Source organism: Tamandua tetradactyla, chromosome 5, assembly GCF_023851605.1.
Source record: "Tamandua tetradactyla isolate mTamTet1 chromosome 5, mTamTet1.pri, whole genome shotgun sequence".
Classification (NCBI taxonomy): Eukaryota; Metazoa; Chordata; class Mammalia; order Pilosa; family Myrmecophagidae; genus Tamandua; species Tamandua tetradactyla.
The window spans coordinates 103,265,445-103,281,513 of record NC_135331.1 but is presented as its reverse complement, the minus strand read 5'-3'; the positions used below and the strand labels follow the sequence as shown (position 1 = coordinate 103,281,513).

General features: G+C 38.2%; 1 protein-coding gene across 4 annotated transcripts in view; it reads right to left on the bottom strand.

Annotated features, from left to right (window-relative positions):
• Positions 1 to 1,386: 1,386 nt before the first annotated feature.
• The window catches only part of RUNX2 (RUNX family transcription factor 2), a 219,645-nt gene continuing 204,962 nt past the window's right edge, over positions 1,387 to 16,069 (bottom strand). For 3 of the 4 annotated variants that reach the window (XM_077161957.1, XM_077161955.1, XM_077161956.1), the window contains exons 8-9: positions 7,214 to 7,279; positions 1,387 to 5,653 (exon numbers count right to left, since the gene is read on the bottom strand). In XM_077161957.1, coding sequence (XP_077018072.1) covers positions 5,175 to 5,653; positions 7,214 to 7,279 — 545 coding nt within the window. In that variant the 3' untranslated portion in view covers positions 1,387 to 5,174. The remainder of the gene's footprint in view (positions 5,654 to 7,213; positions 7,280 to 16,069) is intronic. The other variant, XM_077161958.1, reaches the window with a different exon arrangement.

The window sequence follows — 16,069 nt, the reverse complement described above, 5'->3', positions numbered from 1 at the left end:
CAAAAACTTTAGAGAGATCCTTTAGACCAGTGGTTCTCAATCAGGGTGATTTGGCAAGATCTGGAGACATTTTTAGTAGTCGTGACTGGGGAGATGCTACTGGAATCTAGTAGGTAGAAACCAAAGATGCTGCTAAATATCCTACCCAGGATAAGAGAGCACTCCCTTCACACACAAAAAGAATTATCTGGCGTGAAATGCCAACAGTGCTGATATCTAGCACAATGCCTTTTCATAGAACAAGAAACTGAGACCCAGAGGGTTTAAAGTGATTTGCCCCAAACCACACTGCTGGACAAAGCTAGAGAGGGAAAGAAACTGTGCCTATCTCCCATGCAGATGCCTTTTTTAAAGTCACACAGACATTTAATTTTCAAAATAAATACACTCTCGAAGAGTTGCAAACAAGTTTCCTGTGCTAAGCTCACCCAAGTTCTTTTAGGATGTCCCCTATTCTGAGAAATTAGTTGTTTCTAAGATTTCTCAAAAATGGTGCCAAAGGGTTAAGATTGAGCAGGTCCTCTTAAAGGAAGCCTCTATTCTTTGCGTGATGTGGGCCAACTTGGTCAGTGACTGAACTCTGCACCACGGTTTCCTGGGTCCCTCTTTTAGACCCGTGGTAGGCCAAAGTGTAAAGAAAGCACCACACTATCCCTAGGCCCTCAGCCTTATCACAGAGCAGGGACTTAGCAAAAAGAAAAGTGTAGCCAAGAAAAAATTCTCCAAACTTAGAGTTACATTCACTAGTAGGATTTTTTTTTGAGGCTAGAGCCTTTCAGACAAAAGTCCACTTTAAACTCATCCTTTGATTTTGGTTGGCTTTCTATTTTTTTTTTTTTTTAACATGGGCAGGCACCAGGAATCGAACCCAGGTCCTCGGGCATGGCAGGCAAGCATTCTTACCTGCTGAGCCACCGTGGCCCTGGTTTTCTATTTTAAGAACCCCAAAGAGACTTTGGAGGGAATAGAGACCAGCCTCTGATTCAGCTGCCTGACATCTAACTACAGCCAGGGGTTCATTGCAGGGCCCTATTCAAACACCCAGAGATGAGAATCAAGAACTACTGAGACTGTCTTTGCATACTCTGAATAGTCCCATAGTTGGAATAAAGGATTTTACCCAAAGATGAGGTGAGCACTCCTTCCTTCAGACACAGGAAGATAAAGGGAGTTTACACCTAGATTGTTCTTGCAACCCTCTCTACGAGTAGGACAAAACAAGGGGACAGCTCTTACCAAGATTCTTTTTATCTCATCAGTAATATAGGATCTCTGCTCTCATCCAACCTTGGCAAGTTTTAAGAACAATAAGTGCCTAAGTGTAGGCAGGAGCAGGCATCAGACTACAGAAACCGCGGATGAGAAAAGACCCAATGTACACACATAACAAAACCAAAAAAGCCATTTTATTGAAAATTAAATTCAAACTTCAAATTAATATTACAATCATGAGAAAAATGCCAAATAATTCAATTTACAGTTGCAACATACAATACAAATATTCCCTTTGAAGTTAAGAGTAAACTCATCCACAATCATGATTTGGGCACAAAGCTGAATTTGTACAATATGTGCATGGAAAGCAAATCTTGGGCAACAGCAATTGGAAAAAATAAAAATAAAAAGCTTGTATTTACACAAAATGCTACAAATATTTTTGTTCCACAGAAATCTAAGAATGATAAAGCATATCCAGAAAAACTGAATTTTATTCAGAATACCTAAGAAATTACTGTAAATTATGGTTTTGGCTGATATATTTAAAAGTACTGCATTAGAAAGCAAACAGTTCTTTGTAAACATGAAGTAAACAAACATCTAAAAATTTCTCACACAAAATATTTTTAAATGCATTATCGTTTTAAGAACAACAAATTCAAAGTGTGGAAGAGTTGCCTTTTATTTATTTTGCTATTTTTATTTTCAATATTGTACGTATACTCATTGTCTTTGCTAAAGCTTTGTGTTTTCTTGTATTATTAATCTAGATTTGGGTCAGTACATTTCCTAGGAATGGAGAGAACTCTTTAAGCCAGCACACACATCTCCTCCCCTCTAATCTACTGATGGTTCCTAATGATGTGGATTCTCTGTTCAATTTTTAAGGGCCTTGTTGGGGTGAGACAGACAAAAGAGCTAACGATAGTTAACCTGTTTAGTCTCTCAGTTCCAGGCTGGATGTCATTACACTAATTTAAAATCAAAGCTGTAGTACATGTTCTGGAACTCTGACATAGGTTAAAATTCCGGAGACAACTGAAATGGGTAAAAAAAAATGTGGCTTCATTGGTCACTTTGTAAACTCGAGCAATGTTGTGTACCTAAAGAACCACGCTATTTTAACCCCAAGGAAATAGGGTGTTGAGGAGTACATGGTTCCACGGTAGAAGTAAGGCTTTTCTTTGGTCTTCAAATCACAGATCATACACACATGACCCAGTGCAAATTAAGGGTTTAATTTTAAAAGGGAAGGTAAGGGAAAGGGGAAGGGGAAGGGAAGGGAGAATTTATTCCCAGGCCAAAAAAAAGGGCAGAATTTAATCTAACAAATGTGAACTACCCCAGGGTGGTTGGAGTGGGGTAGAGGGAAGAAGTGCTTGAATTTTCCCAAAGGAAAAAAAGCTTTTAAAGTGTTTCTGGGTTGCTGCCTGCAGCCACTATAATAACATTTCAACACAAAACATCCCTAAAATCACTTAGTATGTGTACTGTAAACTTAAAGAAGCCCTTTTAACATTAAAAAAAAATAATGTACAAATATAGTACCTTTTTTATTAAATAGGGTGCAGCTGGTACTGATGGTAACATTTTTTATGTCAATTAATTAAAATTGAAATGTTTAACCAGACACTGGCTTTTTTAAGTGCTGCGGAAACAAACACATATTTTACAGTTACAAATAAATGGACAGTGGCATGCTTCAAGCTACCACACACAAACAATAAATAGCATCAATTACTACATCCATCTTAAGTAATAGAAAAGTGGCTTATTATGTAAGCATACTTGGTATACAACCTTTAGAAGGCAAAGTTTTTTATGTTTTGTTTTCTTATCAATTTTCATTAGAAGGAGTCAGGATGAATTTCAAGGGAGACTCCAAGGCAAGAAGCACAATACTTGGCAGGCCACAAGGTGAGCTTGAGAATGACTAGAAGGCACGGGGACCCCTGGGGACTGGGGCAAAGCAAATCTCTGAGGAGCTCTGCTTAGGAGGCTACAGAATTCAAACAAAGGGGCCCTAATCTGTTGGGGAAGAGGTCAGCAATTTGCCTGATAGCATCATTAAATGATACTGGTTTGTATAAAGGATTGGCTCTTGGGGATTTGCCACATTGCTTCTAGGAATAGTCAGAGTGCTTCAACAGGACAGCTTTAGCTCAAATCCATACACAGCACTAGACACCAAACTCCACACATCCTTGTCCTCCTTTTACCCTCCATTCTGAGAAATAAGATAGGTTGTATGTCGGTCCCCATGGGCTGTATATTCTCTCAGATCAGCTATCTGATGGAACCTGCCTACTACTTCAGATGACCTCCTCCCCATAGGACAACGATTTAATTCTGCTCCTCTGGACGCAAATTCTATAGAAAGCTGCCTTGGGTGAAGATTTGGATTCCCCTAATTTACTGTTTGGCTTAAGAATCCTTGGTGCAATTTAGCTTCCTATCCTACACATACTGTGAGTAATCCTTTAACCACATATGTGGCTAAACTGGTTGTATCTTCATTATGAAGCCTGGTGATTTAGAGTTTTGGTTAACTCTGAAACTACAGGATACTTTCCTGCAGTTCAATGATTAACTTGTGCTTGCCTTTTTGATATGACAAGAGTCATAACTATTTGAAAGAAATTAGGAAACCGCATCGCTCCAGCATTTTGTGCTGATACAGGGCAGCATAAGTGATATAGAGCTAGGAGTTGCTTTTAAAAATCCCTAATTATTGCTTTTAAAAGGCAAAGCCATGTTGAAGGCAATCAAAGATCTGAAAGAACTAAACATAACATTTCCTTCATACATCAAAAAAATAAAAAAATAAAAAACCTACATCTAAGATATTTGGAGATGTAAGTACTTCAAAAATCACATTGTGCCTGGAGGAACTGAAATTGCTTAGCAATGTTTCAGATATGGCTATAGCCCACTGAAGAAATTTGTTATCATATAAAAAGCACTTTTAGAGACCGAAGTCAACATATCAATACACTAAAAAATGTTTCAAGGGTCCAAATGTCATTAAATAATTATAAATATATCTTTAAAGTTATATGACCATTCACGTTAGCAAGTTACCTCAGATTTTATACATATTCATAATTTAAAAAGAAAAGAAAACAAATAACAAACAGCCAACTGCAAACACTACCTATACCATTATGGCCATAATAAGATATCGCCATTTTCAGTTTTGCATAAAAGGAGAGGGGGGGATTTGGGGGATGGGATTTCTTTTTGGTTGAATGGGAAAAGGAAAAAAAAAAGAGTATAAAAAGGTAAAATAAAATAATCTATCCTGATCAGTATTTTTTAAGTCACTTTCTTTGAGTACGGGGAAAAACAAAACAAAATTGAACCACACAGTTCAGATGAGTACCTGCAGTAAGTCTGAAAGCAAAGTTTGGAACAGTTATTCTGGATGGATCATACTGTAAGGGAGGCATCCATTCTCTCTCGTTTCCTGCCGTGCACACCTCGACTGCCTTTGTAAGCTGGTCTGCAGCACACACTGGTCCATACACAGCTGCAACCGTGAGGGTGTGTGGTTTCAAAGCACAGGAAGGAAGTGGCCTTGCTCTTCTTCCTCCTGAACCTGGAGTCCACCTCTCTGAATTGGCATGTGAACAGATTATTTATAAGAGACCAAACAACAACAGCAACAGAAATACCTTCTCTTTCATTTGTTCTTTTTTAAAAGTACATTTTCAATGGAAAACAATCCGAGGCCGGGTTATGATTGACTCTCCTGGGCCTTTTGCTTCTCAATATGTACCCTCTTTTTATGGTTGCAAGATGATGACTGAGTGAGTGAATGAAAAATCTTCTAAAAATTAGGCACTTTGTTGACAGCTAATTGATATACATATATATGCACTCTCTCTATATATATGTATATATTGATACATTTAGGGTGTGGCTCCCAGATACTGCTGGGCCACTGCTGAGAAATTTCAATACGGTCGCCAAACAGATTCATCCATTCTGCCACTAGAATTCAAAACAGTTGGGGAACTGCTGTGGCTTCCATCAGCGTCAACACCGTCATTCTGGTTAGGCAAATTTGGATTTAATAGCGTGCTGCCATTCGAGGTGGTGGTGCATGGCGGAAGCATTCTGGAAGGAGAGCGGTCTCCCCCCGGCACCATGGGGAACTGATAGGATCCTGATGAAGTACCATAGTAGAGATATGGAGTGCTGCTGGTCTGGAAGGGTCCACTCTGGCTTTGGGAAGAGCCGGGATAGGGTGGTGGCAGGTAGGTGTGGTAGTGAGTGGTGGCGGACATACCGAGGGACATGCCTGAGGTGACTGGCGGGGTGTAAGTAAAGGTGGCTGGATAGTGCATTCGTGGGTTGGAGAAGCGGCTCTCAGTGAGGGATGAAATGCTTGAGAACTGCCTGGGGTCTGAAAAAGGGCCCAGTTCTGAAGCACCTAAAAATTATAACAGAAGATGGGGAAAAAAATCTGTAAATATCAATTAAAATGATAGAATTTTTACAAGAAAAAAAAGAAAACTTTAGCTCTCCCAAAAAGGAACAACAAGCCACAAATAGACCTTCAAATGCACCCATAGCTTTACAGTCTTAAGGCATTTATTCTTAAGTTCTTCACCCCAGAGAATCCCAAAGGGCTTTAAAAACCCATTATGTGTGCTAGGTCATATGTGTAAACTGAATTAACACTCTGACCATAGACGTTCATTCACCAGACTTTAAAAATGAATCCTCAATTGATTTTTTCCCTGTTTTTATTTCTCACTGCATTTCAGATATTTGAAGTGAAATTTTTACTAAGTCAGAAAAGCATATCTTTCTCAACCCAATATAAAGAAACTCCAATATGATTAGTAAGTTATTGGTATTTTTGGTAGGGTCCCATCATCAACAAAGGAACATCAAAAAGATGCCCTAGCATATGCCTATTACTCCTTCTCAATGATTAAAAGAATTCAAAATTTGGTTACATCCTTCATTTTAATAACACTGAAATCAAACAAGATTTCAATGTAATCTGGCTCTTTCTTATCTTGGGGTATATAGGCAAAGTCTAAACCTTAGAAATTCTACCAAGGGCTATAAACTATAAATTACATAGGTTTTGAAGGAAAGGGGAAGAAAGGCTCAATACTTTAAGGAACCATTTCATTTCAAGTCTAACTGAGAGATGAATGACCTGATTTAGGCCAAGTGCAGAGAGTAACTTTTCTAAAAGGCGAACTGCTCATAGAAGGAAAAAGTGGATGACATCTTACCACCCATCTAACAGGCCCCCTGTAATGCACCCTACAGAATTAGCTTCAGGTCAGTGTGTACCAACCTAGAGGTAAAAATGGTTTTCCTCTAAAATATAAAGTCCTTTAACCTCTAAAGCTAACAGTATGTCTCTTGAATAGATATTTTTGGTATTTAACATAATGAAACCAGTTACAAACCATTTCATGTGGAAATTAGTTCTCTGAAATGCCTTTTAAAAACTTATAGCTGTGAGCTTTAAAAATTAGGCTATGATTTTCTAGAATTGACAGAATTCTGGTGAGTCCTTTTGTATTACCCATGTTATTCTTAAGATTTCGATTATTTCTAAAATCTTCCAATTCCTTGGATCTCATACATTTGCTTTTCCTAGAGCATTTTGCTATAACGGAAAACATTTAATAAATTTTAAAGGTCTTAGTGAGTATGTACTTCTTCAGCCTCATTTTTATGCACCCCTTGTTCTTGGGTATTACTTTATTTCTAATAAAAGGAATTAGCCTAATACTTTTCTTTGAAGTTACTGATTAAGGGTCTTGAGCTTTTGTTAAAATGCCCACTGCTTATGATATTCATAAAATGCCAGGGGAAAGTTCTGTGATGTATATTTGTAATAAAATGTGACTATTTAAAAGCAGTATATAGTTAACAAAACATTTGCTTACAAATCAGACAGAACCAATCAGAGAGCCCAACCCAGCCCAGCCCTGCCCAGCCCAGCAATTGTGAAAAGTCTCACCTGCCTGGCTCTTCTTACTGAGAGTGGAAGGCCAGAGGCAGAAGTCAGAGGTGGCAGTGTCATCATCTGTAAAATGAGGGGATGAGCTCTAAGTTCCCTTCCAGCTCTAAATGTTCTATGACCATGAATTCCAAGATAGACAGAGAAGCAAAAGCCTTAGGGGAGGGGTAGACAGAAGTTCCCACCCCTCATTAGTACTTTCCCCAAATCCGCAGGCTCATAAGCAGAGGATTAAAAAGCTTATGAGAAGCTTCTAAGACCAGAAACAAACACTTTCAAGATGACAAACCAAAACTAACAACGTTCAGGCAGTTATTCTTTGCTTTTTACAAATTCTTCCATCCTCAACTGTCTCTACCTAACCACCACCACCACCACCCCAAAATAAGAAATTATCATAAGCTTAAGTTTAAAAATGTAGAAGTAGTGATTATCATAGAATCAGAAGTGGGAGCAGATGAGACTTAATGTCTCCCTGTCCTATGCTTACGCCCTGCCTTATATAGCCACTAGCCAGTCTTTTCCTTCCAGGGCCTCTAGATGAACTTGAGTTAGCAGAGCTAATAGTTATAGGCAGGCTATTTCTGTATGCATTACATTCAATGCTCAGATCTTACGAAAAAAACCATAATAACATGAGCAATTTAAAAAGGAAAGAAATCACACTTAAAACATCAATGTTTTCTCCCCAACGAAGCAGAGTTCACACAGGCATGTTAATGCAAAAATGCTTCTCATGTGTATTTGTGCTTAAAATATACTGTAGTAATAATTAAAACTCCATGTGGTTTCATTTATTTTGATGCGGAAGCCTCATTAAAGATCTTTATATGGGGCCTTGCTAGTTAACTCTAATATGATTTTGAATTTATCACCACCTTCTTCTCTATTTTACCTGATATATTTTGCTGATGTTTTTATTACCCATCACATGCCTGGATCACTGTATCTTTCGGGTTTATAGATGTTAGCTAATGCAAATTGACATTCATTTTTCAATTAATGAGCTCTGGTTGTGGTTTATAGAGAACAGTGCAACAAATTTCTGCTAGGTTTACAGTATTTTTACCAATCACTCCTAGTCTTTTGAGATTGTAATGTCTCGGGAATTAACTCCTTCTGGGCAAAGAGACTTAATGTGGACTTTAAAGGGATTAAAGGGTAATTTTTATAACTTACAAACAATACAATTTTCTGGAACTTTTTAGTCATTTTAAGTTTCCATGTTTCTGAAACATACTTCAATGTGTTTGCATGAAGAAATATTAATAAATTGTTGTAATATAACATGAGACCTACCACCGAATAATCTATGATGGTGGAGGTGAGAGAAATCCTTAGTTTGAAGGAAAAGAACATAATCCCTTTCCCAGTCTTCAATATATTTATAATTGTTGCAGAAACAAATACTATAATTAAATTCTCTTTTATAGGGTAAGATTTATCTATACTTCTAATCTCTGTTTTGTATATGAACGCAGGTTTTCATTTAGAACCCCTTCATGGGCTATTCTGACATTGCCCTCTTTACTACCTACACCTTGTGTCACTAACCACATTATATCTACAAATTAAAAAAAAATAAGAACTGGCCTTTATATTGACTAATGAAATAAAATGTAAATTCTACTCATCAAAATAACCCATAAGATAAAAGCCTAAATTGCTCTAGAAGTATTATTACTCCAATCAAATTTTATAAATGTAGTCAAACAACTCGGCAACTGTCCGGGGATGTGCTTTGGAGCTCGCTGGAGCCAGTTTAAAGTTCCAGACCTTGTCTCTGCAATCTACAGATTTAAAAAGTTAGGGAACTTTTTTATAATGGCAAGGAACAACCTTCACAAATCCATTCTTTTTGTTGTTATCCTTGTATCCATTTCATGTACAAAATACATTAAGCCTTGCTGAGCCATGGACGTTGCTCAGAAGGTGATGGTTCTCCAGTCAACACTCCATCATTTAGCTCCAAGAGCCTCAGAGTAGTGAGTGTCTACATTCAGAGGTACCTCATACACTGCCAGGAATACTTGAAACCCATGCTGGTTTACTCAACTTGGGGCAAAGGATACATTATACAGTAACCATGAATATGATATAAACGCAACATAGGCAAACTCTTAGACAATTAAACAAAAAATGACTTCAACAAAATCTGCACTTCTGAAGTTTTAGGCTATGCCCCAAAATCCCTTTAAGTACCCATTTACTCTCCTCTGCTGGTTAGGGCACTCTGATGGAAAACTCCTAACTCCTAATTTAACTGCTTAGATAATTCTAATCTAACCCCCATGTGCTGGTTTGAGGCTGTTATGTATCCCCGAAAAGCCATGTTCTTTTGGTCCTGGTCCAGTCTTGTGGGGCCAGACCTATTGTTCAGGGTGGGATATTTTTTATTAAGTTGTTTCCATGGAGCTCTGACCTACCCAATTGGGGGTGGGACCTTTTGATTAAGTGGTTTCCATGGAGATGTGTCTCCACCCATTCAAGATGGGTCGCTTACTGGAGTCCTTTAAGAGGGAACCATTTTGGAAAAATCTTCAGAGTTGACACAGAGATATTTGAAGATGCAGAAAGAAAATGCCCCCAGGGGAAGTTGTTTGAACCCAAAGCTAAAGGACCAGCAGACGCCAGTCATGTGCCTTCCCAGCTGACAGAGGTGTTCTGGATGCCAGTGGCCTTTCTTGAGTCAAGGTATCTTTCTCTGGATGCCTTAATTTGGACATTCTTATGGACTTAGAACTGTAAACTTGTAACTTAAGAAATTCCTTTTATGAAAGCCAACCCATTTCTGGTATATTGCATTCCCAGCAGCATTAACAAACTCAAACACCCATTTGGCAAATAGGGAAGCTGAGATCCAGAGAAGGGCAGCTGTTTACTCACATTACATAGTTACATCGCTTGAGAAATGCAGAGCCATGCCTCGACAGATATCTTTGACTTCTGACAAAGGATATGCTATCTTAGCCTTAGGATTCTGATTCATGTGATCACAAATAAACACACAGATATCAATACTATATTGACACAGATATACCAGTACTGTGTTATTGATCTAATCTGCTAAATAGTGGGCCAATAGTTCAGGGCATAATATGAATGAAGGTCAAGAGTTTCAACTCTTTAGGACCTGCTGGCTTCCTACAGATGCATGTATGCCAAAGTCTCTGGATGTACCCCAAGTAACAGCCAGACAGCTTGCAAATGAATATAATTGCCATAAAGAGAGCTGCAAGAACCCTGCTCATTAAAACGGCAGTGGCAGCATCAGTTTTTCACAACCTAATTTCCATGGGCAAGAATATATTAATAAACTGCCCATGAAGCTCAAATGAAAATAAAATCATTGTTAAAAGTAAAAACATCTTGCCTTCCCTTAGTTAAGTTCTATGAGGAGAAAGAAAAGAGTCTCTCTTTACCCAACCAGGAATCTTGGCAAGTAGAAACTAGTACAAAGGAGTGAAACCAAGATAAGGGAGAATTAAAGAGAAGCTCTGATCTCCTTTCATTCTCATGGCCTCAAATTCCCCCTCAGCATCTTTTGCACACTGCTTTCTAATGCTAGTTATCTTGGGTCAACTAACTAGTGAGTTGGTGAAGGCAGAGATCTAATAGTTGTTTGTCTCCCCTTCAGTGCTTGATAACAATAATACTTGACATTTCTAGGACTTTACCAAGCATTTGAACACACATTTTCTCATTTAGTAGGCTCATTAGATAATGGCTGATTGAAAATGGGCAAAGAGATCTCTAGAATGAAAACAAATAGAAGTTTGAGAAGAACAGACTGGGTATTTGCCACTTAGGGCTGTCAGCTGGGAAACATTTTTACCCACGTACCTTTCCCTCTAAATAATGACATTTGCACATACCAGTTGAGGAGGCAGGTAGGAGCAAAATAAAGAAAAAAAAGGTTTTCAACCCAGACTAAATCTATGCTGGTATATTCAGAGGCCTCTGCTGTATGTTTTTTATGCAAGGGCATAAATGTACAGAATGAAAAGCCATCATACTTCTCTGCAATGAGGTGTTAACTTCAAAGTTTCACTGGGGCCTTTTAAATAGTAACAGTTATTGCTTCAACAAATCCCAAATAAAACCCAAGTACTTTTTATTAACCCCCTCACGGCATTCTATTGAAATATATAATATACAAGATCTATACAGAGCTGCTCTCCTCTGGTAATTAGGAATCCTGTTCTCCTTTTCAACATTTGGCTGCCCATTTCCAATTGCTCTATTATATATGTCCCTATTTCACTCCTTTTCCAATAGCATTTATTTTCCATATCACTCTTTGGGGCTTTTAATCACTAATTTATTGAACTATTAGACATTTCTTCAATCCATTCTCCCCAACTAGACCAAGCTTTGGATGGCAAGGGTTATAATTTATTTCCTTCTCATTTATTCCTCAGAACCTAGTACATGGTACCCACCAGCATAAAATGAAAAAAATATATATGGGCATATAGATGGATGGATAAACTATTAAATAAATTAATCTAATGATGAGAAACTCTATACAATAGCTAATGCATTTTGACACACACAAAAAAACCAGATACAAAAAAGCATCGAGATTGAATAACTAAAGAGCTTATAAGGTGTGTATGTGTCAGTGATACTCACAAGATACCTTGTGACCGATACTCTCTTTATCCAGTGTATGGGCAGATGAGTAAGAAAAAAAAATACAAAAAAATAAATAAACAATAGGAGGTATGGGGTATGGGATGTTTGAGGTATTCATTTTTACTTTTATTTTTATTCTTTGTTGTTTCTGGAGTAATGAAAAATTTCAAAATTGATTGTAATGATGAATGCACTGCTTTATGATGATATTGTGAATGACTGATTGTACACTTTGGCTTATTATATCTCAATAAAAATATCATTGAGAAAAAAGAAATGAGAAAAAAGCATCAAATCTACAATGTAATTAAAATAGTATTCCACACCTATAAACCTTGTAAAACTATCTTCAAATAGAGTACAAAGCTCCCCAGCATCATTGCATCACTTGATCACACTGTGGACAGTGACCCACAAACAGCAGTTGCCACTAGTAAATGAGTGCCTTTGATTTGTCACCAGTTACTCCCACTTTATTGCCAGCAACTGTTCTGTCTCTGAACAAATATCTGTGTAGATCTATACTAGAGTGCCTTACAGAGAAGAGATGAAGCGGAAGGAAGGCCAGGCCAGAAATATATGGCTTTGGGGAATATTACTGCACTTGTCTCCCTCATGATCCTGGGTTAACAACTGACACTAAGGTCAGGGGATTTACTGAAGTGATGAGTAAAGTTAACACAGGAAAAACTTGTATCCTGTCTGAATTTCTAGACTGGTATTATAGGGCCAGTAGGTCAGAGTCATCAAGGACTATAGATGACCTTCAGAGATAAAGAATGGAAGACTGGAGAAGGGAGGATCTGAGTGGCAATAGAGATTAAAGTTTGGTTCTCCCGCTCTAGGTTCAGTATGCTGCTGTTCTGATAGAGCATACTAGTAGAAAATGTACAGGATGTGCCTTGACTTTCCCTAGATCTGGATTCTATGAAAACACCCAAAAAGGGGAAATTCTTCAATTTGCATACTGCCTTTTCAAGTCATACAAGAGTGAGAGCCTTAAAACCAGACTGTATCATACCCTACCCAAGGGTGCAATAATTTCACAAGGCATGACTGAGTGACACTGCAATAAAGGGGTGAAAAACAAGGAGGAGGCTGTTGACATATTCAGAGTCCTTTGCCCTACCCTTCCGACTTCGTTTCTCATAACTCTGCAGTATGAAGCCTCCTCCTCACATATGACATATACTCAAAACCCTCACTGGAGCTTTGCTCACACCCAGCACAGATGCCATCCCTCTTCTTTCTGCAAGACCAAGTTAAGTACTGTTTTTAATGCTCATCACAACACAAGGACTTCCCAGGTATATAAGTCCTTATCATAACGAGCATTTATTCATATAAATTTAACCACTCCATGCATTTAAAGTATTATAATTGGTTTTAGATAAGTATTTTCATTGTCCAACTAAAGGGAAAGCAAATTAAGGATAAGAATCCCATATCCTTCTTTTAGATCCAAAACAACACATAGTATGGTGCTGAGAAAAGACTGGGCATTTAATAAAAATTGTACAATAATGAATTGTTAACATGGTGTCAAGTAGACAATTCGACAGAAGCATAAATATTATGTGAACGTTATTCAAACACCAATTTTAGACCCTAATATACTTCGCATTTTCCACACTGAGGTTTTACAGAATTTTACATCAATTTTCTTAATCTCTCTGAATCCCCTCACACTAAAATGATCAATTATCTATAACTAAATTCATTTTTCTTTTAAGTTTATCATAATTGGAAAATATACCATGCAGGGAAGAAGTATAATGGCTCATACTGAAAAAACAATTAAATGGAGACGAAACCAGCAAAATAGAAATTCTGAATTAATTTTTTTTAAATAATAGAAGGTCAGGCTAGCAACTCCATAGTTTCGCAAAAGAAAGGAAAACTGCCTCAACTATCCAGTATAAATATTTGTTTTCCGTGTTGTAATGAATTGTACTTTTCCATTGCATGCTCACAAATTCTGAAAGACCAGTCAATCCTACAGCTAAGAAAGTATATTATGCTGAAGGAAAGAAAGGGGGAAAAAAAACTGGCAATTTTCAGAAACTCCAACCATTTTTAAACCCACCCAAATTTTGAGGATATTGTCGGAATAATGTATTTCCTTTTTGCGACGGGAAAGGAGATAGAAGGAGTGTGTGTGTGTGTGTGTGTGTGTGTGTGTGTGTGCAAAGGAAGGGACAGTAAGAGAAAAGGAAGGAGCCCAAGGGGGAAGGGGGTGGAGAAAAGGGAGGGGAAAAAAAGATCTTGCTAGGCCCTGATTAGGAATTTTTTAAAGGCTAGGAAGGGTGGATAGTCTTTGAAACCAGATCCGCTGCAGGAAGGAGGCCAGCACCCAGGACACCGTGTCTTTCAGAAGGGGCCACCCACGGTGCTGTGGCAGTCATATGACTGCTCTGTCACATCCTGAAGCCATTTCCAGCCCATGCACACGTCTGTGCTCCCATTTAGAGAGGATGGGATATATTGGGAACACACATATGGAAACACTTTCAGAGAATCAGTTTCCATGAAATTCATAATGAGCCAAGTGGCTTCAGATGTGGTTGCGTTCCTCCGATTAGCCAGAAAAAAAAAAGGAAAAAAGGAGGAAAAATGGGACAAATCCGCCCTTTCAGACCTTATTTCAGTTTCAGAAAAATTAAAAACCACTAATGACTTATGGCTACCAAAACATGGAGCCACAATTAAGAAAGGAAGAACTAGGAAAAGAAGTAATTTAAAAGCCATAGTCTTCGCCCTCCTAAAAGTAACAGCTTCAATATCAGTAATTTTAGCATAAATCAGGAGGAGTTGTACCTATGATGGTGTCTGCCTAAAGTGGCATAATTAACTTTCTCATATCCCGAGAGAATGCAGTGTGCGTGTGCAGGGAAAGGGAGGGGAGAGAGAGACGGGGAGAGAAGCAGAGCAGAGACTAGAGGATCAACTCTAATTTGATAGCATATGTAGTCAATTAAGATTATTTTAAAAATTGCAACTAAATGATAAATTGTTCCTAAGTAAATCTTTCCAAAAAGTCTGAATTCAGAGGGGACAGCCTGGTATTGTCCTGTGACCTGTGCTAGTGGGAACGGTAACTTAGAGTCCATTAAAGCAGAAATTAATGAACTGGTTGAGACGTTCTATGTTAGACACTAAAACCTAGCTGATAGGAAGGCATGCAATACAAGACTGGGGCAAATGGAGTGGTATTTTGAAAAAAGGAATTCAACTGTTATTAGTAATATACAACATTATTTTCTATTAAAACAAAGACAGGCATATTACAGAGTAGGAAGCAAAAGTCACATTAATTTTAAGATAAGAAAAGAGACTTGCAAATATTTCTTCTTGTGTGGTTGGGGATATTTTGGGGTATGCCATTAGATTGGGGAGAACAGGGACAATGAAGAAGCCCTTGAGTTTCCTCTGTCCTTCGGGGCACTTTAGTGGAAAAAATTTGAGCAACAGTTCTTTCAAGGTTGGTAGCAAACCTAAACCCACTATGCAGGAATGCTCTGACTTGAAGTTGCTTGGTGATGGGGTAGGAAGCAACAATGGCTGTAACTTAACAGACTAGGCTTTGCTTTTTCCCAACCATATGAATCCTCTAAGTGATTTAATACCCACAGTATCCTGTGATGTTAGCAAAGATTTACTAAAAGGAAAGAGTGGCTAAACAAATGACCGAGACTCGATGGTTTAGATCTGCACAGCATCTTTAATGAAGCACTTCTACTTAATTCTGTCATTAAATCCTCAGAACAGCTGTGTGAGGCCCACAATGTCACTGACCCCACTTTACAGGTGATGAACTTAAGCCCAAAGAGGTTATAGAGCAGTGAATGGTAGCCTGGGACCTGGCCCCAGATCTGCATGCACTGCTGCCACAGTCTCCTCTAAGGTACAGAGATTCTGTATCATTTTTATGCAAATCCCAACACCTTGGTCATGGCTACCTGCAGTGCAATGATGAAAGGAGTTCTGATAAATTATCAATGATGGCCCTAGAAGATGGTGATGGGTATGGGAAGTGGAATAGGGAGGCTGATATGTGCCCCTTATTTGCCATGTTTGACCCAGACTCAGAATTCTGATATTGTCTTTTCTGTTGATATTCTGGATTGATCTTAAGCAAATCACGTTTTATATTCCTCAGGTTATTTCATTGGACGAGACCTTTATAAGTGGAAATTGACAAAAAAAAAAAAATACCCA